This window comes from Amphiprion ocellaris, chromosome 3 (genome assembly GCF_022539595.1).
Source record: "Amphiprion ocellaris isolate individual 3 ecotype Okinawa chromosome 3, ASM2253959v1, whole genome shotgun sequence".
NCBI classification, from domain to species: Eukaryota; Metazoa; Chordata; class Actinopteri; family Pomacentridae; genus Amphiprion; species Amphiprion ocellaris.
The window spans coordinates 3,265,964-3,285,302 of record NC_072768.1 but is presented as its reverse complement, the minus strand read 5'-3'; the positions used below and the strand labels follow the sequence as shown (position 1 = coordinate 3,285,302).

Sequence of the window (19,339 nt, the reverse complement as noted above, 5' to 3'; positions counted from 1 at the left end):
AGTTCCTCTCTCAATCACGCTGTGAACACACAGTCGCAACCTGAGGACAACAGTGGCTCTGAGGCTCACACAAACACACACATAACAGCCTTACAACTAATTATGTTTGAATAAAACAACACAATTCTGGTTTAAATAGCCGAAACAATGGAGAGAAGATTTTATATTAACATAAGTTGAAAAGAAGAGCGGGTTGATGTTTGGAGGTTTAGCTCCGGGGCGAAGCTTCCTCCTTGAACATCAGCTACTCTGTGGCTTAGAAGTAAAAACACATTTTTCAAAAACAACCCAAATCTAAACACAGTTGTTCTGTGTTCAGATTGTGTATCTTTACAACTGCAGAGTAAAATCTTTTTTCCTCTTTTTGTCATTTCTTACACAGACCCAATTCCACTTGCTTCCTCCCGTTTTACACCAGGCCCTAATAAGGAGCATACATCCTGCTCATATCCCCCCTGTCATTTGGATTTTCTGGATGGAGCGATGACGTCTGTGTCACTACTGAAACTGTAACAGTGTAATGAGTCTCACAATGGGCAGCCAGTAGTTATATATATCCCAGGCAGTGAAGGATAGTGAAGTGTGTCAAACTGTGGATGGAGCAAATCCTGCTCGCTGCGGAATACAAAAGGCCCCAACACAAGTTTAGTGCTTTAGAAATGACAATCAAATGTGGGCGATATCACCTTAAGTCTTGTTTGTTTGTTGTTTAATTCTGCTTCGATTTCAGGAATTATGACACTGTCTTGTAAATTAAAATCTAGCTGATTTCCACCAGGATGTAAAATGTTTCAGTTTCATTTTCATTACGTACAGCATGTTTCTCCCATCTATGTGATATTTTCAAATCTACCAGCAAATGCTCTATAGTTGTTTACGTGCACGGCCCATATGTCCACGCATGCATTTAAATACATGCTCCCTCTCTCTTTCCACTGACACACACCTTGACGTGTTTGCGTATGCGTCCTTCCTCCTCTGCCGTGTCTACAAAAACCTGACCTGCCTGCTGTCAGCCACAGAGGCACCTTGCCTCCCTGCGCCCCCTCCCCCCCGAGTGGCCGACTCACCCCGTCACCACGAGGGGAAGACGAGTCGGAGTGGGGAGGAGGAGGAGGAGAAGGGATGACAGGGGAAAACAGAGGGGGAAGAAGGGGGAAAAAAAGTGGGGGTTGCAGCGGTGGGAGGTACGAGGGGAGAGATGGTGGAGGCGTGGTGGGTGGGGGCTCTGAAGCTTCCTCTAATGTGCCCTCTCCACTCCCCCTGCCTGTGACCTCAGAGATCCTGACAGCCAGAAAGTGCTGAAGCATGCAGGTGTCCTAACGCTGCAGCCACACACATGCCAACGCAAACACGTGCTCTGCTAACACACACACACACACACACACACTCACACACACTCACACACAGATGCAGGAGTCCTACCTTAGCAGCCTGCATTCTGTCACTTTTTAACTCCTTCACCACCTGCATCCTCACTGGGTCACATTTTAAAGTGTTCACATTGTCTGCTCATGATTAAGAGGAAAAAAAAAAAACAAGGGACGGGGATGGAGTGCATGTCAGAAGCAAAACAAGCGAATGCTGAGCACATGAGGAAAGTGGAGTATACTGTCTGCTGCACAGTAAAATTAGCTGATGCTGATGCTGTACTTTCCTCTGTCCAGCCTCTCGACTGTACCAGGTAAAACCTGAGGTGTCCAGAGAGTGCCCTGTCCTGCTTGTGTGTGTGGGAGAGGGGGTTAGCGTTAGAGAGTTGTATTACAGTGGTGATGAGTCGCCTGGCTGCGAGGCTGATACCTCAGCAGCACCCAGCATTGACCAGGCCTTTAAATAAAGCCTTCGATCCTCCAGCAGCAGAGAAGGTCACCGCCTGCCTCTGGTTACCCTGCCTGTCTGTCTGCATCCACGGCCAGGAGCCCTCCTGCCATCCATCCATCCATCCATTCCCTTCCTTTCCTTTCCTTTCCTCCTCACTTCCTCCTGTCCCTGTCCTCTCACCCTGCATTCAAATCCAGGTACCTTCCTCACCTCAATCCCTCGACTTCTGCACTAACTTCGCCTCAGTTCCTTCCATCCGTTCTCCCTCCTTCGCTGGTCTTTATCGCCTCGTCCCTCTCCCTCTGATTTCCTGCTGGCAATGTCAGGGCACGAAAAACTAGTGCTCACTTTCCCCTCGCTCGCTCCATCAATCCCACCATCCATCCATCCATCCATCTGCGTGTCAGCCAGCAAATAAATAAAAAAATAACGTACAGTGTCTGTCTCCGCAGAGAGAGCAGAGAGGGCGGAGGAAGTCGGGGGGTCAGGACAGAGGTGAAAGGTTTTTGGCCTCATCCCATGAGCACTGCGCATGTCACCCCCCTGTCATTCAAGCAGCACTGTCAGAGCCCCAAAACACTGCACGCAGTAAATGTTAAAGGATGTACAGAGGAAGGAGTTGGACTGTCATAGAAGTAAATGTGAAAAGAAAAAAAAGAGGCGACTGAAAGTAATAATAATAATAATCTCAGGTGTTGACTGTCTCAAACGAGTGTTTCCTGATTAGACTAAATCAATGTAAACAAGACGTTTGTGGTTTTGATTTCTCTCAGAACAAAGAAAAAATAATCCAATTTAACGTCTGTTGCATTTCACAAATATCTGCTAGTTATCTAAACGTAAATTTTCAATATATTAATCTAAGCTACAGATTAAAAATTCAAATAGACTCAGTAAACAGGGGTTACATTCCGTTAATTGGAATTAAGAAGAGAAAGCAGTTATCAACATTTACTTCAGTGACAATTCAGAACTTAAACCTGAACAAACAGCCGTTCTGTTACACGTTTACAGCAATCTGTATTTTATAATGCAGTAGTTGTCATTTTTTTGTTTATTATGAATATACCTGAATAAAAGTGAAGGCGATTGAGTCATTTGTGTATAAATGTATGTTTGAAAATATAAACTAAACAAATAACATAAACCCCTTCATGTTTTTCTGACCTTATTGGTTACTAAACACTGAATTATTATTATTTTAATGAACATGTAGCAGACGTGGAATATAGATTGTCAAATTTCTGAACTTTTAAATGCAAATTTGCATTTATTCTAGTTTCACCTTACCTTTAAATATCATGACAGTAAAAAATGTTTTAAGTGAATTTGTGCAGAAGCAGTGCTGAAGTTACCTCAGACTTCAGGGTTTCGGGACCGACAGGTCACAGCTCTCTATCACAGATGGAGGAATTTTCTTGACGTCCTGCAAAAAACAGAACTAGAGTAAACTTTAAAATCACAACATGATCCAACAGCAGCAAAACACAGCTGGAAACAGAACAAACTGGCCGTGCATTTAAAGAAAGGGGACATAATGAAGAAAGTAGAGACAAAGTCGTGAATTTTTTTTGTAGACAGGGTCATTTTAGGCCTGTTAGAAAAAACAATAATACTGCCACTGAATAATAAACGTGTGATGTTCAGATTTTTTTTCTAAAACTTTCTTGTGAGTTCAATTAATAGAAAGCTGTCAAGTAATTCAGATTAGTAATTGTAATTCAATTTACACACTTCAAACAACTAAGAAGCTGAGCAATAGATAACAAAAAACACAAGCAGCCCTAAACACAAGCAGAATAAAAAGAGAATCTATCAAATGCTCAGATAAGTCAATCAATCAGATGTCAGGAAATTGATTTGAGTGGAAGGTTTTGATTTGTTTTGTAATTTGACTGATATTTACAAGACATGCATCCAAACATACACACACACACACACACACACACACACACACACACACACACACACACACACACACACACTAAAAACACACTCACAGCACTTTATTTTGAAAGTAAAATCAAATGTTAATATTATAATATTTTTACTATTTTTTGATCACCTGCCATTTCTTATTTATTTCATTCTTCATAAAAATTGTATGAAACTTAAATGCATTGTTTTAAACAATCCATCTGTATTATAAATGATAAAATCCAGCATTAACTCAGTCAGTTTGTGAAGACTGTATGATATCTGCACATGTGCGGGTGAACATACATGTGGCCATGACATGAACACGTCAGGAATGACTGTGGATAAAGAAAACCGGTCTTAAAAGCTGAGTGATTAAACATCCTAAAAAACTTCGCTGGGCTTTAAGGTTGAGAAATGAGGCAAAAGGGCGACAAAGTACATTAAAGCCCCTCAATCCATCTTTAAGCAACAATGAGAACCATTCATTTCCCTGTAATCCGGTTCACACTGGCGCCAAACGCACTCTGACCCATTCAGCTACATAGGAGCTCCCAGTCCCAGACCTGCAGCACAGAGATGGACCTGAGAACGCACCAAAACACCAACATGGAAACAGTCTGGATGTGCAGCAGCTACACTCTTCTGAGAAATTTACACTTTCTGCCCCATACATGAATGCAAACACAGAGCTTGATAAACACAAGGCAACACGTATGCACACTGTCCGAGATATGAACACACATCTAACTTTGTGTGCAACTCAAACAAACGCACACATGCATGCGGGGCTTCATACAGGGGAAGTGAGGTCCACGTGCAGAAGGCCGCTAAACGGCAGCAGTGTGTGGGGTCAAGGCCTTTCCCAGGTGCAAATGAAAGGGACAGGAGAGACTTTGGAAGAGCTGAACAACACTGTCGGTCACCTTGCCTGGCAAAGAGATCAATATCTGTTTGACTGGCTGAGAGACAGCGAGAGAGCGAGAGAGAGACAGCGAGAGAGTGAGAGAGAGAGCGAGAGAGAGAGAGAGAGAGAGAGAGAGAGCGAGAGAGAGAGAGAGAGAGCGAGAGAGAGAGAGAGAGAGAGAGAGACAGCGAGAGAGAGAGAGAGAGAGAGAGAGACAGCGAGAGAGAGAGAGAGAGAGAGAGAGCAAGAGAGAGAGAGAGAGAGAGAGACAGCGAGAGAGAGAGAGAGAGAGAGCGAGAGAGCGAGAGAGAGACAGCGAGAGAGTGAGAGAGAGAGCGAGAGAGAGACAGCGAGAGAGTGAGAGAGAGAGCGAGAGAGAGAGAGAGAGAGAGAGAGAGCGAGAGAGAGAGAGAGAGAGCGAGAGAGAGAGAGAGAGAGAGAGAGACAGCGAGAGAGAGAGAGAGAGAGAGACAGCGAGAGAGAGAGAGAGAGAGAGAGAGCTAGAGAGAGAGAGAGAGAGAGAGACAGCGAGAGAGAGAGAGAGAGAGAGCGAGAGAGAGAGAGAGAGACAGCGAGAGAGCGAGAGAGAGACAGCGAGAGAGTGAGAGACAGTGAGAGAGAGACAGCGAGAGAGAGAGAGAGAGAGAGAGAGAGAGAGACAGCGAGAGAGAGAGAGAGAGACAGCGAGAGAGAGAGAGAGAGCGAGAGAGAGAGAGAGAGACAGCGAGAGAGAGAGAGAGAGAGAGACAGCGAGAGAGAGACAGCGAGAGAGAGAGCAAGAGAGAGAGAGAGAGAGAGAGAGACAGCGAGAGAGAGAGAGAGAGAGAGCGAGAGAGAGAGAGAGAGACAGCGAGAGAGCGAGAGAGAGACAGCGAGAGAGTGAGAGACAGTGAGAGAGAGACAGCGAGAGAGAGAGAGAGAGAGAGAGAGAGAGACAGCGAGAGAGAGAGAGAGAGACAGCGAGAGAGAGAGAGAGAGCGAGAGAGAGAGAGAGAGACAGCGAGAGAGAGAGAGAGAGAGAGAGAGACAGCGAGAGAGAGACAGCGAGAGAGTGAGAGACAGCGAGAGAGCGAGAGAGAGAGAGAGAGAGAGAGACAGCGAGAGAGAGAGAGAGAGAGAGAGCAAGAGAGAGAGAGAGAGAGAGAGAGAGCGAGGCTGACTGCAGTAGAAGGGTAAATCACCTCTCGCTTCATTGAGATGCAGGTAAAACACACAAGGGTCGGGCTCGGCTCCAGCTCCACCCTACATAACACAAACTAATGCACGGTCAGACTTAAACGCGCACACATAGGCGGCCACACACACACCCACAGTCGCATAATGCACTCAGTTGTCAAACACCCCCCCTCGCCCACCAACACCACCAGTACGTTCACTGCAGTCCAAAACACTCCACTCCACTGACTCTGTGCCCTGAAACTCAACTCACTGTTGAAAACAAGGTTAGGAAAAAAAAATTTCAAAATCCCATCGACACAGCCTCAGCTATGTTTATCTGCGAGTCTGAATATTGTGATCCCATATAATTAAATCATAATTAGCTTTCATCTATTGCTCTTTAGTTATGCATTCTGAGGACAGCTTCTTAAATGCAAATCTGCTCTGATGTGCACATTATTTTTTTTACAGCTGAGCATTTCTCAGCAGTTCAACACTGAACTATAGATTTGGATTTAGACAATCACATTTTCATCACTCTGCTTCTATTCGCTGAGGGGGAAAGATCGTCATGTAAAAGCCAATAAGACACAGACAGAAGGAGCAGCAGCGTAAAACCCTCCCTTTTACAGCTGCTGCATTCTTACCACATGCGCAGCCGCGACAGGACGGAACAAGTTAAATTATTAGGGTTTCAAATAAATGACATAACTCAGGACACTGCAAGAGAGGGAGGGAGGACGGGAGGGATGAGGGAGGGCTCTGGCACTGCAGGTCTGGATGATGGACGGACCACAGAGGAACAGAAATGCAGCTGATTTAAATCACTTTAAATGTAAATGTTTATCGCGTGGAGTGATGCAGATGCGGGTTTAGTGGAAGAGATTGAAATTGTTTCCTCTTTTGAATGCGAATATGTTTTTAACCCTTTGGGGTGGGTTTGTCTTGGGGAAGGGGAGCATTCGCAGGGAGTAGTACACAAAAAGGAACACCGGTGTGATACCAAAAGGAGGACATTGTTTGTTTTAATTCTACAATATAAGATAGCTGTTGATAAGCGGAATCTGTCTATTTGGTAGATCGTGACTTGAGTAATAGGGCTTTTTAAAGTAATATACTAGGGAATTAAGTGTTTACTTATTGATTATGAAAGCCAAAACTGTCAATTATAATGAATTAAATGATTTTTTAAAAACTACTGCAATGCTCTAAACTTTGATTCAGCTGCTCTTAAATGAGTTACTATACTGAGTGATTTTTTCTGTGCTATGTATCATTAAATCACATTATTTGTTTTAGCTCTGTTTAACAATGTCCTGATAAAATGACTCACTCCTACAGATTTAATACACTCAGTTAAAGCACATATATACACCCTTCCACCACAAGGTCACATAGAAGACAACGCTGGCTGCTTATTGAGCACTCACACAAATAGACACCAAACAGTGCGCACATCCTTTGTACTATTAATTCGGAGACATTAAAGCAAAGCACACGATGATGATTCAAATGTCAATACTGATAAATTTCAAAGTGATTTCCCATAGTTGACCTGAAAGAGAGAGTCCAATATTGTGACAGCAGACAACTACATTATCTTTAATAACCTAATCATTGGACAGACTGCAAATGATCACAGTGCAGAAGTCAATATGCTGGGGCCAGAGAATAGAATTACAGTTCATATAGTGATGAGATTAATAATGTGGCGTGTCTGTACAGTATATGTGAGCACTCTGTCATGCTGCAAGGGAGGAGGGCAGGAGACGGCGAGAGAAGCGGTGACTCTTGGCAGAGTGCTGAGAAGTGAGGAGGAAGCCCTGAAATGTAGCTTCCTGTGCCTTGTGTGCTCCTTCAACACAGGAAGTGAATCAGTGCTACTGAATCCTCCTGCCCTTCGGTGTGTCTGCTAGTCAAAGCACACACACACACACACACACACACACACACACACACACACACACACACACACACACACACACACACACACACACACCACACTATTTTCCACAGCCCTACACACTGATCAGCAATTTTCCACTTTATCCTTCTTGCATATTAAATAACGGCGCACAAACGCTGGAAACCTCTGAACCTTCAAGCAGACCTACTGAAACTGTTGATGTGCAAATTAAGCTCCAGGTAAAACTGAGCTACAATCCAGAGAAAACCCAACACAGAAGAAAGAGGTGACATGAAAGAAGTATAGTATCTCCAGTTCTGGGTTATAACACAAATGTAATTAAATAGCACACTATATTGACCTAATCAGATAGGAGGGCCATAAATTAGTGGACACATGCTCACTAAAAGGCCCTCTCCTCTCAGCTAGGATGCATCTCTGATCGTTTATCATCTGAAAGGAGCAGGAAGGCAGCCAGCATCTCTCTCTCTCTCTCTCCTACTCTCTCTATAGCTCTCTCTCCCCTCTCGCTCCATCTCTCACTCACTTTAAATCACACAGAGAATCATTCCTTCAGGCATGAGAGGATCATGCTCTCCCATCTTGTCCCTCACTCTGGGCTTTCATGGGAGAGCCAGGTGATAGTAATGTGTGTGTGAGACACAGGTGAGCCACTACAGAGTCTGCGCACTCTGTATTTAGACGCATCGCATTTTAAAGTTTCCATTTCCTCAATGTGCAGCACTTGCAAGCACTCCAGCTGCCAAAAGGACAATATCCCTCCTTTTACATGCACACACACAAAACCACAAAGACTCCCAGCAGCATATTCTGGTGGCAGTGACCTTGCATAGCCCACAGAGCCTGCGCAGCTTTAACGCAGAGTTCATGAGGAGGCTTCAGTACGCAGGTTAGAGGCTGCTGCACATGTCAGTCACTGCACAACCCTATTTACTTCCTGTGCCTCCTGTGGCTGTCATTCAGTCTTTTCAGCTTTTTTATTTTTTTATTTTTTTTTTTGCGCCAGAAGTCAAATAAATGATTCTTACACTGAAGCGAAAGTGCAGGATGGCCACCGTGACTGTTATAACGGTACCGAAAATTGAGTTTGGTAAAAAAAAAAAAAAAAAAAAGTGCGTAAATTAGTCAAACTGGAAGCAATAGTAGATCCTATCGTGACACTATTAGTTCAGTATTTAAATTCACAGAAATATATTTTCAGATGCTGCGGAGTGGCCATTAAAAGCCAAAGAGCACCTATTTAAAATTACATATTTGCGTTTAATCTGAATTTTGTCACACAAAGATCTGATTCCTGTGTTTTGTCTATAGTGCTTTGTTCCAAATGAAACCACCCACAGACAATATTCAACAAGTGGACGTGTGCTGAGCGAAAAAAGTGCAAGTTTACTCTAAACTCAATCATTAACGCAGCCTTTTCCAGGAGACCTGCAGCACAAATATCAGGCCACGAGGCCAAAATTTAATTGTAGCAGAAATACTGAACATTGTGGCGCGATTTTTTGGACGATCTTTAGGGAGAATTTGAAGTTTTTCTTTCTTTTATAACGCAACAGGTGAAGGCCGTCGTTTTTTTATTTCAAGCAAGGAAGAAAATGTTAAAAACAAAATTAAAATTCTTTGGAATATTTACCAAAATGATTAGAAGTGGATTTTCCAGAATTTAAAATATTAGTTGAGCGTATATGAAAGAAAATATATGAAAAAAAATGACTTGATTGCGTAACATATCAAAGCTGGAATTGATCTCGGAGATGTTATAATTACGCGCCTCATGCACAACATCTGCATCGCGCTTTAGTGCAAACTGCACGTCTGTGAATAGATGCTTTTCTTATTCCAATGACATCTGCAATCGGCACGTTCTTCTATTTATATTCATTTCCAATCGAGAGGGAAAAAAGAGTGCGTGGTGTTGCCTCAGACACACAGTGACAAACAAAACATGCACAACTGAACAGAACAAAAACAAACATTATCAGGAGAATATATTTGTTTCCATTCATGAAGGTTTATTGATGAATGGTATATTTATTAAATTCCATTTTCTTTAAACGAGGGAACAGGACGTCTGCCAGTTAACTGTCCAGTTCTGACAACACATTTTACTAAATAGAAATCCAGGGCATCACAAAAAGATGAGTGGCTGCATGGCTTTTGCTTTTGCTTAATTATTCTACAACATCAGGAGAACATTAAACTTCTGTTTCCAAAACAGTTCACAGTTTATTTTACCGAATAAGACCCATAGGGTTCTGGGTAAACTTAATTAAGTTCCTTAAATGAAAGGAAAACACATTAACAACGAACTTCTGAGAGAACGGATCATTTGTTGCAACAATTCTGGTGACAAAGCAGCCTTCCCCTCGTTTATTTTAAGGACATGCATCAGAATCTACCGCTGCTCAAAGGATTTTGTCTTCAGCTCCACTTGTTGATCGCAAAAATCTTTTAAATGTGTGCATTTGTCTGGAAAAATATTAAGTTGCTCACCCTGATTCTAAGCTGTCTGTTAGTATAAATCAATACAAAGTTGCTTCGCACAGTTATTTTTTCCACATGGCTCCAAAAGAAGCCTATAAAAGCTGATGGGTTCGTGGTCGCGGTGAACTTTTATGAAAGCAAAGTGACGGATGAATGGAACTTGTTCACTCGTTTTTTGTCATAAATCCGTTGAAAAAAAGCTGATGAAGCTGAACAATGCAGTCGTGGTATAATACAATCATTATACACAAGTTCACAAAAAGGAAAACAGAAATAAAAATAAGTACAAACACAATCCGTACATGACCAGCATGCTTGGCTTCACAGAACTAACAATAAAATCTGTTGGACATCAAATTCCAAACTCGTGCTGAAGCAGAGTTTGGATATTTTTCACAAGACAGAAAAATATGAATGATATGAAAACGACATAATTTATATCAAAATAAATTGGCTTTGAACAAAAAAACAAACAAAAGCAAATTCACATCAAACAAAGCTGCTGAGCCTGAGGAATTTTTTGTTCATTTCACAAAACAAATTTTGCGCAGAAGGAACAGGATGGATGAGGCGCACAAAGAGGCTGTAAGAGCGGAGCAATGCAGCAAGATGTTTAGTAAGTTTATGCAGTGTGTCTAAAGACAAACATCACGACGTGGACAGAAATCCTCTCAGATATCTCTAGGAACTAGATTCCTATTCAGAGTCCTTTAAACAAGCTATTTATGTTTCTTGTAAAACTAATAAAAAAACATAAATCAAACAAAAGTCGCACTCTGAAACAAAATGCTTTTGAAATAAAAGTGTGAAAATGTTTGTCCTTAACTAACGCAGCTTTACGCACGAACCAACTAGTTTTAGCTGCGCGCAAACAAAGTTTTTTTTTTTCTGTTTCATTGTGAGGTTCGCTTATTAAAACTTTTCAGCGCCGAGACTCACATGAAAAACTCCGGGGATGAAGGGTTGTTGTCGCTGCTGGACCCTCCGTTTTCTCTGAAGCCGGTGCTGATCAGCTTCTCGTATTTCTCCTTGTAGGCGTCCCTCTCCCTGGCCAGCCGGGAGATCTCCTGCTTGAGGTGGTCCACCTGCTGAATGAGTTGCGTCTTCTCTCCCTCCAGGACGTGCCGCTGCTGGACCCGCTTGTACCGACAGGACTGGGCATAGCCTCTGTTCTTTAGTGTCCTCCTCTTCTGTTTCAGACGGATCACCTCTTCCTTGCTGACCCCTCGGAGCTGCCGGTTCAATTCCCGCACCGACATGGTCACCAGCTGCTCGTCCGAGAACCGGTCTTCCAAGCGCATGTGCTGATGGTTTCCCCCTGCGCCGCCGCCGGACTGAGACCCGGAGGAGGGGTGGTGTGTCCCTGTGTGGTGGTGGTGGTGATGGTGGTGGTGGTGGTGGGGTGCCCCGTTCTGAGCTGCGGCTGCAGCGATAACCGCGGACACCACGGCGGCCGCTGATCCCATCTCCTCCCCGGCCATGGCGCCTCCTGCGCCCGCTGCGCCGCCGAACTGCTGCCCTCTGGCATAGCCATCGAAGGTCTGGAGCTGGTGACTGCTGCTGATCAGCGCCTCTACGGCGTCCTCCGGGCTAAAGCCCAGAGCTTCGGGGTTCAACTGCTGTTGGTACCCGGTCATCCAGTAGAAATCCTCCAAGTGCGCCTTCTGTTCGCTCCCTGATCCCGGACTGGGCGCCGAGAAGCTTGGAGAGGGGGGAACCGAGCTGCAAGGCGTGCTCATCGGGGTGGAAGATAGGGATCCCCCGGCGACCAGGCGGCTGCACTGGTTGATGCTGCGATCGGGCTCCACCGGCTCCTTTTTCACTTCAAACTTCATCAGATCGAAGTCATTAACATATTCCATGGCCAGGGGACTGGTGGGCAGGTCGGAGTTGCTCATTGCCAGCTCTGATGCCATCCTCTTGCTGTTGACAGTCCTCCAAAGGGGGTGAGGAGCACCTGTCAAAGTGGGCTGCTGAGACACGCACTGAGCCAGCTTGATTTCTTTATTTATTTTCTTCAAAACCGTAGGAAAAAGTGGATTTTCTCGCACTAATTGCGCAGCGCAGGTTTTGGTTTTGTGAGTCGATAAGTTTTTTTTTTCTTCAGTCTGTGTTGCACAGACGCATTGGAGCAGCGCTGTTTCCTCCCTCTCTCCCAGCGTGCGGGTGTCTGAGCGCCGCTCTCTCTGTTTCTACCGTTTAACACTTCATGGCTCCTTTTAGGATTAGTGCGCCAATTTGAGGAGGTTCACGTACGTGTCCCGGGCAAATAGTTGCCTTGTGGAGAATGGAGGAAAAAAAACTCCACCCAAGGATTGATAGATTTTTTTCTAAGGGATCAGTCAGCCGACGAGTTAAAAAGCATTGCTTAGTTTTATAGGCGCCTGACGTCAGGAACTGAAATATGAAATTGACTGAGACTCAGCCAATGAGCGGCTCAGTCTGGGGACTTAATTAGCATAATAGTATAGAAAGCAAAGTTTTCTGAACTGTCCAAGCCCATCAGCAGATTGACACACGAGACTTAATATTCATCCTTTTATCGCTTTATGTGGAAACGAAGCAGGCGAGCAAAAGAAAACAGATTCCGAGGATTTCATGAAGATATGAGATGGTAAATACAAACTTACACGTCTTTCTTCTTCACATGAACAGGTCGTTATAATTTTAAAACTATTTTCCCCCCATCATATCCACTTATGAAATGAGGTAAATTAAAATATAAATTCATTTTTACGCACCGCCTGCTGATTCTTAATCCTGATCATATAGAAACTAAACGTATATTTGGATTTACGCACGAGAATATATCATTCATTTCATATGCAACTTGTTAATTACAAACTCGCCTCACAACACAACCGTTTTATTCTTTCAGGCAAAGCTTACAAATGGAACTATAATGTATCTAACAGCCTTTTAAAGACTGTTCTTGATTGGAAGATAAATAGTTCATATGCTTCTTATAATCGCAGAAATAAAATGACTACAAATAAAGGGGATCGCTGCGTGAAGAAGGCGTTTGAAGAAGAGCTCGACATGGGTCTGGTTGAAATGAATTGTTTGGAAACCCAATGTCGCCACCTTTCGGTATAAAAGAAAATTTCATGTGGCTCTGACACTGGGATTGTAAACCCATTTTTTTCCCCACATGTGCCCAATTCAAAGTGTATTTACATTGAAAGCAACTTCAGATCCTTCTTCTAATAGAATAGCATCCAGACACAGCATCCTCATGTGTGTCCTCCTGGAGTCTGTAGTCTGAATCCCGTGTAGTGATCACAGCATTAGTGTTCCTTTCTCTCTAAGTGTGAGTCTCTCTGCTGGAACACAGTCCTCAGGAGTGGTGGCACATAAGAACAAACAATAAGGAGAGGCTATACACACAGGACCGGAGAGTAAATAAGAGCACTCTCCCTGGAACATGTCACACGGGGAAGCTTCAGAAAACTACAAAGCCGCCAGCAGATAATCCAACTCCCTGGTGTCCCAACACAAGTAAATATTCTCCTGGTCCCTGTGACTGTTCATGGGGACTTAACGTTAAACAGGAAGGATAAACATCGTGTTTTATTCATTAGAACACACAACTGAGGCCCCTCTGATGCCTTTGAATAAATATTAGCCAGATGAAATGTCCCATCTGATGCTACACGCTGTTGCAGTGGAAATTCCAGACTGGCAGTAAGATATAGCAGTGCTTTTGAGAGCAGCAGCAGCAGTAAATATTAAAAGTGGTGATGCTTTTTATGTAGCCATTTGTAGGTGTTTTCACCACTATAATGACATTATGTTTTCTTCAGTGGCAGAAATAGTATGTAATGTCTCAGGGAGTTTATAAAATTTTTTTTTTTTTCAAGACAAAAGCCATTTTTTGTCTACAAAATTGGCAAAATAACTCAACAATTCTCACAATGATCACTCCCTTATGGTATATGTCTGGTTTAGTTTGCCACATACCACATTCAATTAGTGCATGTTTTTACAGAGATAACTTAAAGCCTGATCAGATCAGTGGTTGATGCAACACTGGACACAAGCTGCTGGGTGAGCTCTTGGTTTGCCAGATCTCTTAAACCAGGATTTATCAGCTGGGAGTCTCAAGGGTTAACAAGCGGAGTCTAGAGCCAATGCATTAACTGTGTTACTGAGGGCTAATAGTCCTGTATGCACCTCATTCTGTCTCCCTTTGGAGTTCCATGTAGGCAGCTCACTGCCATGAAGTTTACTACTGTCGTTATTATATCGGGTATGATTTTTTTCCCTCTACACTATACAGGGGGTGCACTTAGGCATATATCATAAAATAAGCTTGTACTGCAGGAAGAGGCCCACTGACACAATGTTAGTACAGAGGAAAATTAAGAGCTTTTGCACACCAGTGTTATACTATACTGTAATGGCCCATAATGAAAACCCTACACTTGCATGTGTAACTGCAAGATTAGCTCCAGTTAGGGTTGTTTTGTAAGGTGAATTAAATGCGGATAAGATGTAAGTGGAATTAAATTCAAAATTTAGGATGTGTCTTGGTTACTTACTTACTGAAATAAATCATCAGTACTAATCATCAGTAACTCTAAACATGATTCTTTTTCAACACTTTTTGCATTACAAATGCCAATGTTGCAGCTTTAGGTGTGCAGCCCGGCATTGTGTGACTAGTCCGTCCCCTACATTCGGATCCCCGCTACAGTGCATGTAAATGAGACACTGTCTGACCTTTCAGAGTTTAACCCCAGGAGAACACCGAGGCATCTTGGGTAAAGGATAACCAGTGCTCCAGGACTTACCTTTGATTTACTGGTATGGTGACTTTGCTAATTGTTACATCTATTAAAAACATCCTCATTACAGTATGACTTATGTGCATGTTGCAATAGGCCTCACTTTTATTTTCAGCATGCTAACCTTTTGTTTGCCTCTGAGGTTCCATGAAGTTGCACACTTGGAAAGCATGTGCATGTTGCGTGTTTTGTTACCCTTTGTTACAACTGTTTCCTTACAGGTTTGTGCAGCTGTATGCCAAATTTGTAGAAAAACACACTGCTTGTGATGCCTCTAAAATAAACAGCATGCAGAAATGCAATCTATACCAGACAAATGTGGCGCAAATGGCGTGATCTGATCCAAATGCTGTGTAAAATACAACTGCAGTGTTAAAAAAGAAAGAAAAAGAGCTTTGAGGAAAAAAAAACTCATTAAAGCGAAATTTATGCATTTGCAAGATGTGCATTTTACAGCCCCGCTCACACAATTCAAAATCTTAAGTGTGCCAAAAATAGCCAGAGACATTACCATATTTAACAGACAGTAACTTAAATAAAATGACAGGAACTAAACTAAAGGATTTCTGTATTACTAAGATTATGCCTTATAATCATCCATTACATTCCCAATGGGAGGTAGGCTTCATTTTCTTCCTCAATCCCTGTTTAATGCCATATATTAAACTCCGGTGGCACTCCAAATGGGGGACAACCAGACGAGTGGGCTCAGTGGGCTCATCTGAGACACATTTAATTAGAAAGACAGAAAATGAAATGTTTCGTGGGGTCTTAACTAACTGTTGTATCGTTTGTAATAGAATGAAGAGCGGTGAGAAGCTATTACAAGGAGGAGCACGAAGAGCAGCTCCGTACTTTCCTGTGCCAGTGTTTTATAGGGGGAAATAAAAGAATGCATAATAAGATAATAAGCTTCCACATCACAGAAACAGAGTGCCATATTTGCAAAGTGCTACATTTGACAGAGCAAGCCCGGTCGCTCTTTTTTTCCCTCCTGCTATCTCACCGTCCTGTTCCCTAGTCCTGCATTAATCAGGCTTTTACAACCTTTATTGATTCACTTACCTGTTCAAGGAGCAGGTAGCGAGCCTGAGCGTAAACTGTTGGGGTATGTGTGGATTTGACAAGCTGAAAAAAAAAGTCTGCTTGGTTGACGGAGGAGAAAAAGGCCTTCAACAAGTGACTTTGATCATTATTTTACATCATACCTGCGCAAACGCTCACAAACTCCACTTAAAAACAGGACATGATATCTCTACATGACTGAGGCGTTTTTTTCTCTGATCTATTCCTGCTTTTAAATTCAACAGTGAAAGAAACGTCTAAGTCAAGCACACTCCATTTGCTTAAAAACAAAAACATTATGCAGAGCAAACCAGCAGCAAAAATAAGATTCTAGTTCAACTGATTGGATGCAGTTGATTAGAAAAGCAGGCTCTATCGCTCTCTCTCTCTCTCTCTCTCTCTCTCTCTCTCTCTCTCTCTGTGAGTGTGGCTCAGTGCCTGCCAGAAGGATGCTTCAACCTGGTAATTGGCCACAATGAGCAGACTTGCATGTGTCAAACTCTCCTCTTCACATCTGGTTATTGTCTCTCACAGCAGGTGGACATCACAGGCTTTGTCTGAGCAGTCTCATCTGCTCTCTGACTCCGTGTAACATGGGATGCATTGCTATTATGTTCATAAAAAAACAGCAACAGTGGAAGTTTAAATATTTTTAGTGAGAACAGGTGACATGATGAAGAGATGTCATTTTACACATGAAAATGTGAAAGTAGATGTGACAGAAGCACTGCTAGAGCAAATTGTGGATTTCAACCTTCCAGGATTTGTGAGTGTAATCATATTTACCCACAACAACACTCAAATTAAATGTGAATTGTACAGAACCTGAGCTCATCTTCTCTCATTAGACACACACTGCTACATTATTGGCCTCATTAACTATCCCCACCGTGCATCACCCAGCATGTGGAGGAGCAGGTAGGAGAAGTCAACGCTCACAAAATAACAAAAACAATACAATGTGCACAAGCTATTCATTTTCCTCCAGAACTAATGGTTTCTAACAGTCCGCCAATCGGAGAGAGACACATATGGGCAATTTTAGCTTTTCATGGCTAATGACTGTGATTTTCTATTTTTAGGTGGATGCATGAATGCAGCGTTTGCGTGTGTGGCTTCCAGTGTCCACATGGCATGATGATTCATGTTGCAGTTGGAGGTTATGAGTTGTTATTGATGTGGCTGGTGTATGTGCCGTGCTATATGCTCTCTGCAACCGTACACTGTTATTAATGTCCACAGTGTCCACTCTGTGCTGTTATTAATGTGACTCATATACATACAGAGTTTCCCCATTAGTCAGAGTCCATCTGCGCCATCATACAGAAAGGAGGAGCTCCTTATCCTCCTTCACCTCCTCTTCATCAGCACGCAAACACTCTAATGGAGCAACATATAAATACAGCAAGCAAACTCTCCTTTGATTCTACAGGATCCCCCTCCCCAAGATGTAGTAAAGCAGAAGTTTGGTGGTTAATTTAATTCTCCTATTAAATGCTATAAAATATTATCCCGGTTAATGCAGCTAAAAGAACATTGTAATTTAAGAGTAGAATTATATTTAGTCAGTGTTAGTGCCAAAATCAATTCAGTGATTAATCAAATTGTCAGCTGATAGAAAATTAATGAATAATATTGTTTAAAAATAATAGATTTTGTTATTTGCAAGTAAAGATGCTCAACATTCACAGCCTCTCAAATGTGATGATTTTTAGACTTGTTCTGTTTTATGTCAATAAAAATTAAGTATTTTTTTTGTTGTTCAGACAAAGCAAACAATGCAAAGATGTTAAGTTGATGCTGTGGAAATCTGTGATGGCTATTTTTCATCGTTTCCTACCACTTTATTGACTAAACAATTAACTGATAAATCTAAAAAAAAAACCCAGACAGTTTAATCAATAATGTAAACAGCTGTTAGTTGGAGCTCTAGACTAAAAAAAAAGGATATTTTGCAAAGTTGTGGTTGAACAGCTGTTTAAAATAACTAAAATTCTGTAGACGTAGAATTAGGTAAGTGTTCAGTGCAAGAATACTAAAATAATAAAAGACTATAAAATGCTTACTCAGAAAAATTATGTCAAGTCATCAAGGATAAAATAGGGATAAATTAAGATCATAATGTGCACAAAAAACAAATAAATATGCAAACTCTGGGTAGAACAATGAGAGTTTAAGCCATAGCCACAAAATGACAGAAAAGAAATCCAAACAAAACAGACAAAAGTGAAGTACCACATTACTGATACAGCAGTCCATGTGACCCAACTCTTCCCACACAAGCTTTCACTCCTCTGAAGACACGAGGAGATTCAGCCAAAAAAAATAAAAAATAAATGAGAATGTAAACACCACTGTGTGATTTTAAATTATTGCAGACGAATGTAAATATTAATTTTAACCTCCCTGTGATAATCCCCTCATCTGTTCCTTAGAAATTGAAGAATCATTTGCCTAGTAAGCGGAGGAGTGTGTGAGCGAGCAGGCAAACTAAAGTCACATCTCTCTGCGTTATTCCGCACTCCGTCACAGAGGAAGATGCAGAGACAATACAGCCCACAGAACGCCACGGCCTCATACAACAATCCTTTATATCTCCACTAGATTAATGCCAGGAGACAAATGCACTTCCACTGGGATGTTCGCTCTGCTGGGGGAGAGCGGGGGAGGAGAACTGAGGGAAAAGAGGTTGATCTTTTCTGGACTGAGGGATGAGAGAAGCAGGATGATGAACAAGCTTCATGTAATGGGTTGACTTTTGATTATGGCAATATTGAGTGTGGAAATGAGATGTTTATCAGATGTGGTTTTGAGGGAGAGACAGGAGGAGCAAAGGAGCAGGGGGAAGGCTGGGAAGAGCTTTAATCTAGCTGCTAAATGGAGGGTTTGACATGTTGTGTCTGCATGGAGAAACCCAGCGGGACGCCACGTCTCCTCTCTGCAAACTCTGATCAAGCTCCTGAACGCACACAATTAACACACCACGGCGATGAGTGGAAAACGTGGGAGTATTTGGAGAGTGATATGTGTGCTTCAAACTAAAAGAGATCCTGAGAGCGACACATAATTTTTGAGGAAAAAGGAGGTTATGACAGCAAGAAGGAGCGAGATGAAGAAGAGAGGAAAGTATCTTTAAGCTTTTCCTAAAAACGCACAAACAGACTTAGTAAGAGTTAGTCATGGTTCTTTGCGCACTCACAGTAGATTTGGATGCTTACACAGGAGCAGAGACACCCTTCCTGTTGCTTATCCGCTTCCTGAGCCTCAATTTGT

General features: G+C 42.5%; 1 protein-coding gene across 1 annotated transcript in view; it reads right to left on the bottom strand.

Annotated features, from left to right (window-relative positions):
- The window catches only part of LOC111583219 (transcription factor Maf), a 46,368-nt gene extending 33,822 nt beyond the window's left edge, over positions 1-12,546 (bottom strand). Inside the window, exons 1-2 of the mRNA XM_055009060.1 lie at positions 11,154-12,546; positions 3,177-3,247 (exon numbers count right to left, since the gene is read on the bottom strand). Coding sequence (XP_054865035.1) covers positions 3,220-3,247; positions 11,154-12,130 — 1,005 coding nt within the window. The 5' untranslated portion in view covers positions 12,131-12,546 and the 3' untranslated portion in view covers positions 3,177-3,219. The remainder of the gene's footprint in view (positions 1-3,176; positions 3,248-11,153) is intronic.
- Between the last annotated feature and the right edge of the window lie 6,793 nt (positions 12,547-19,339).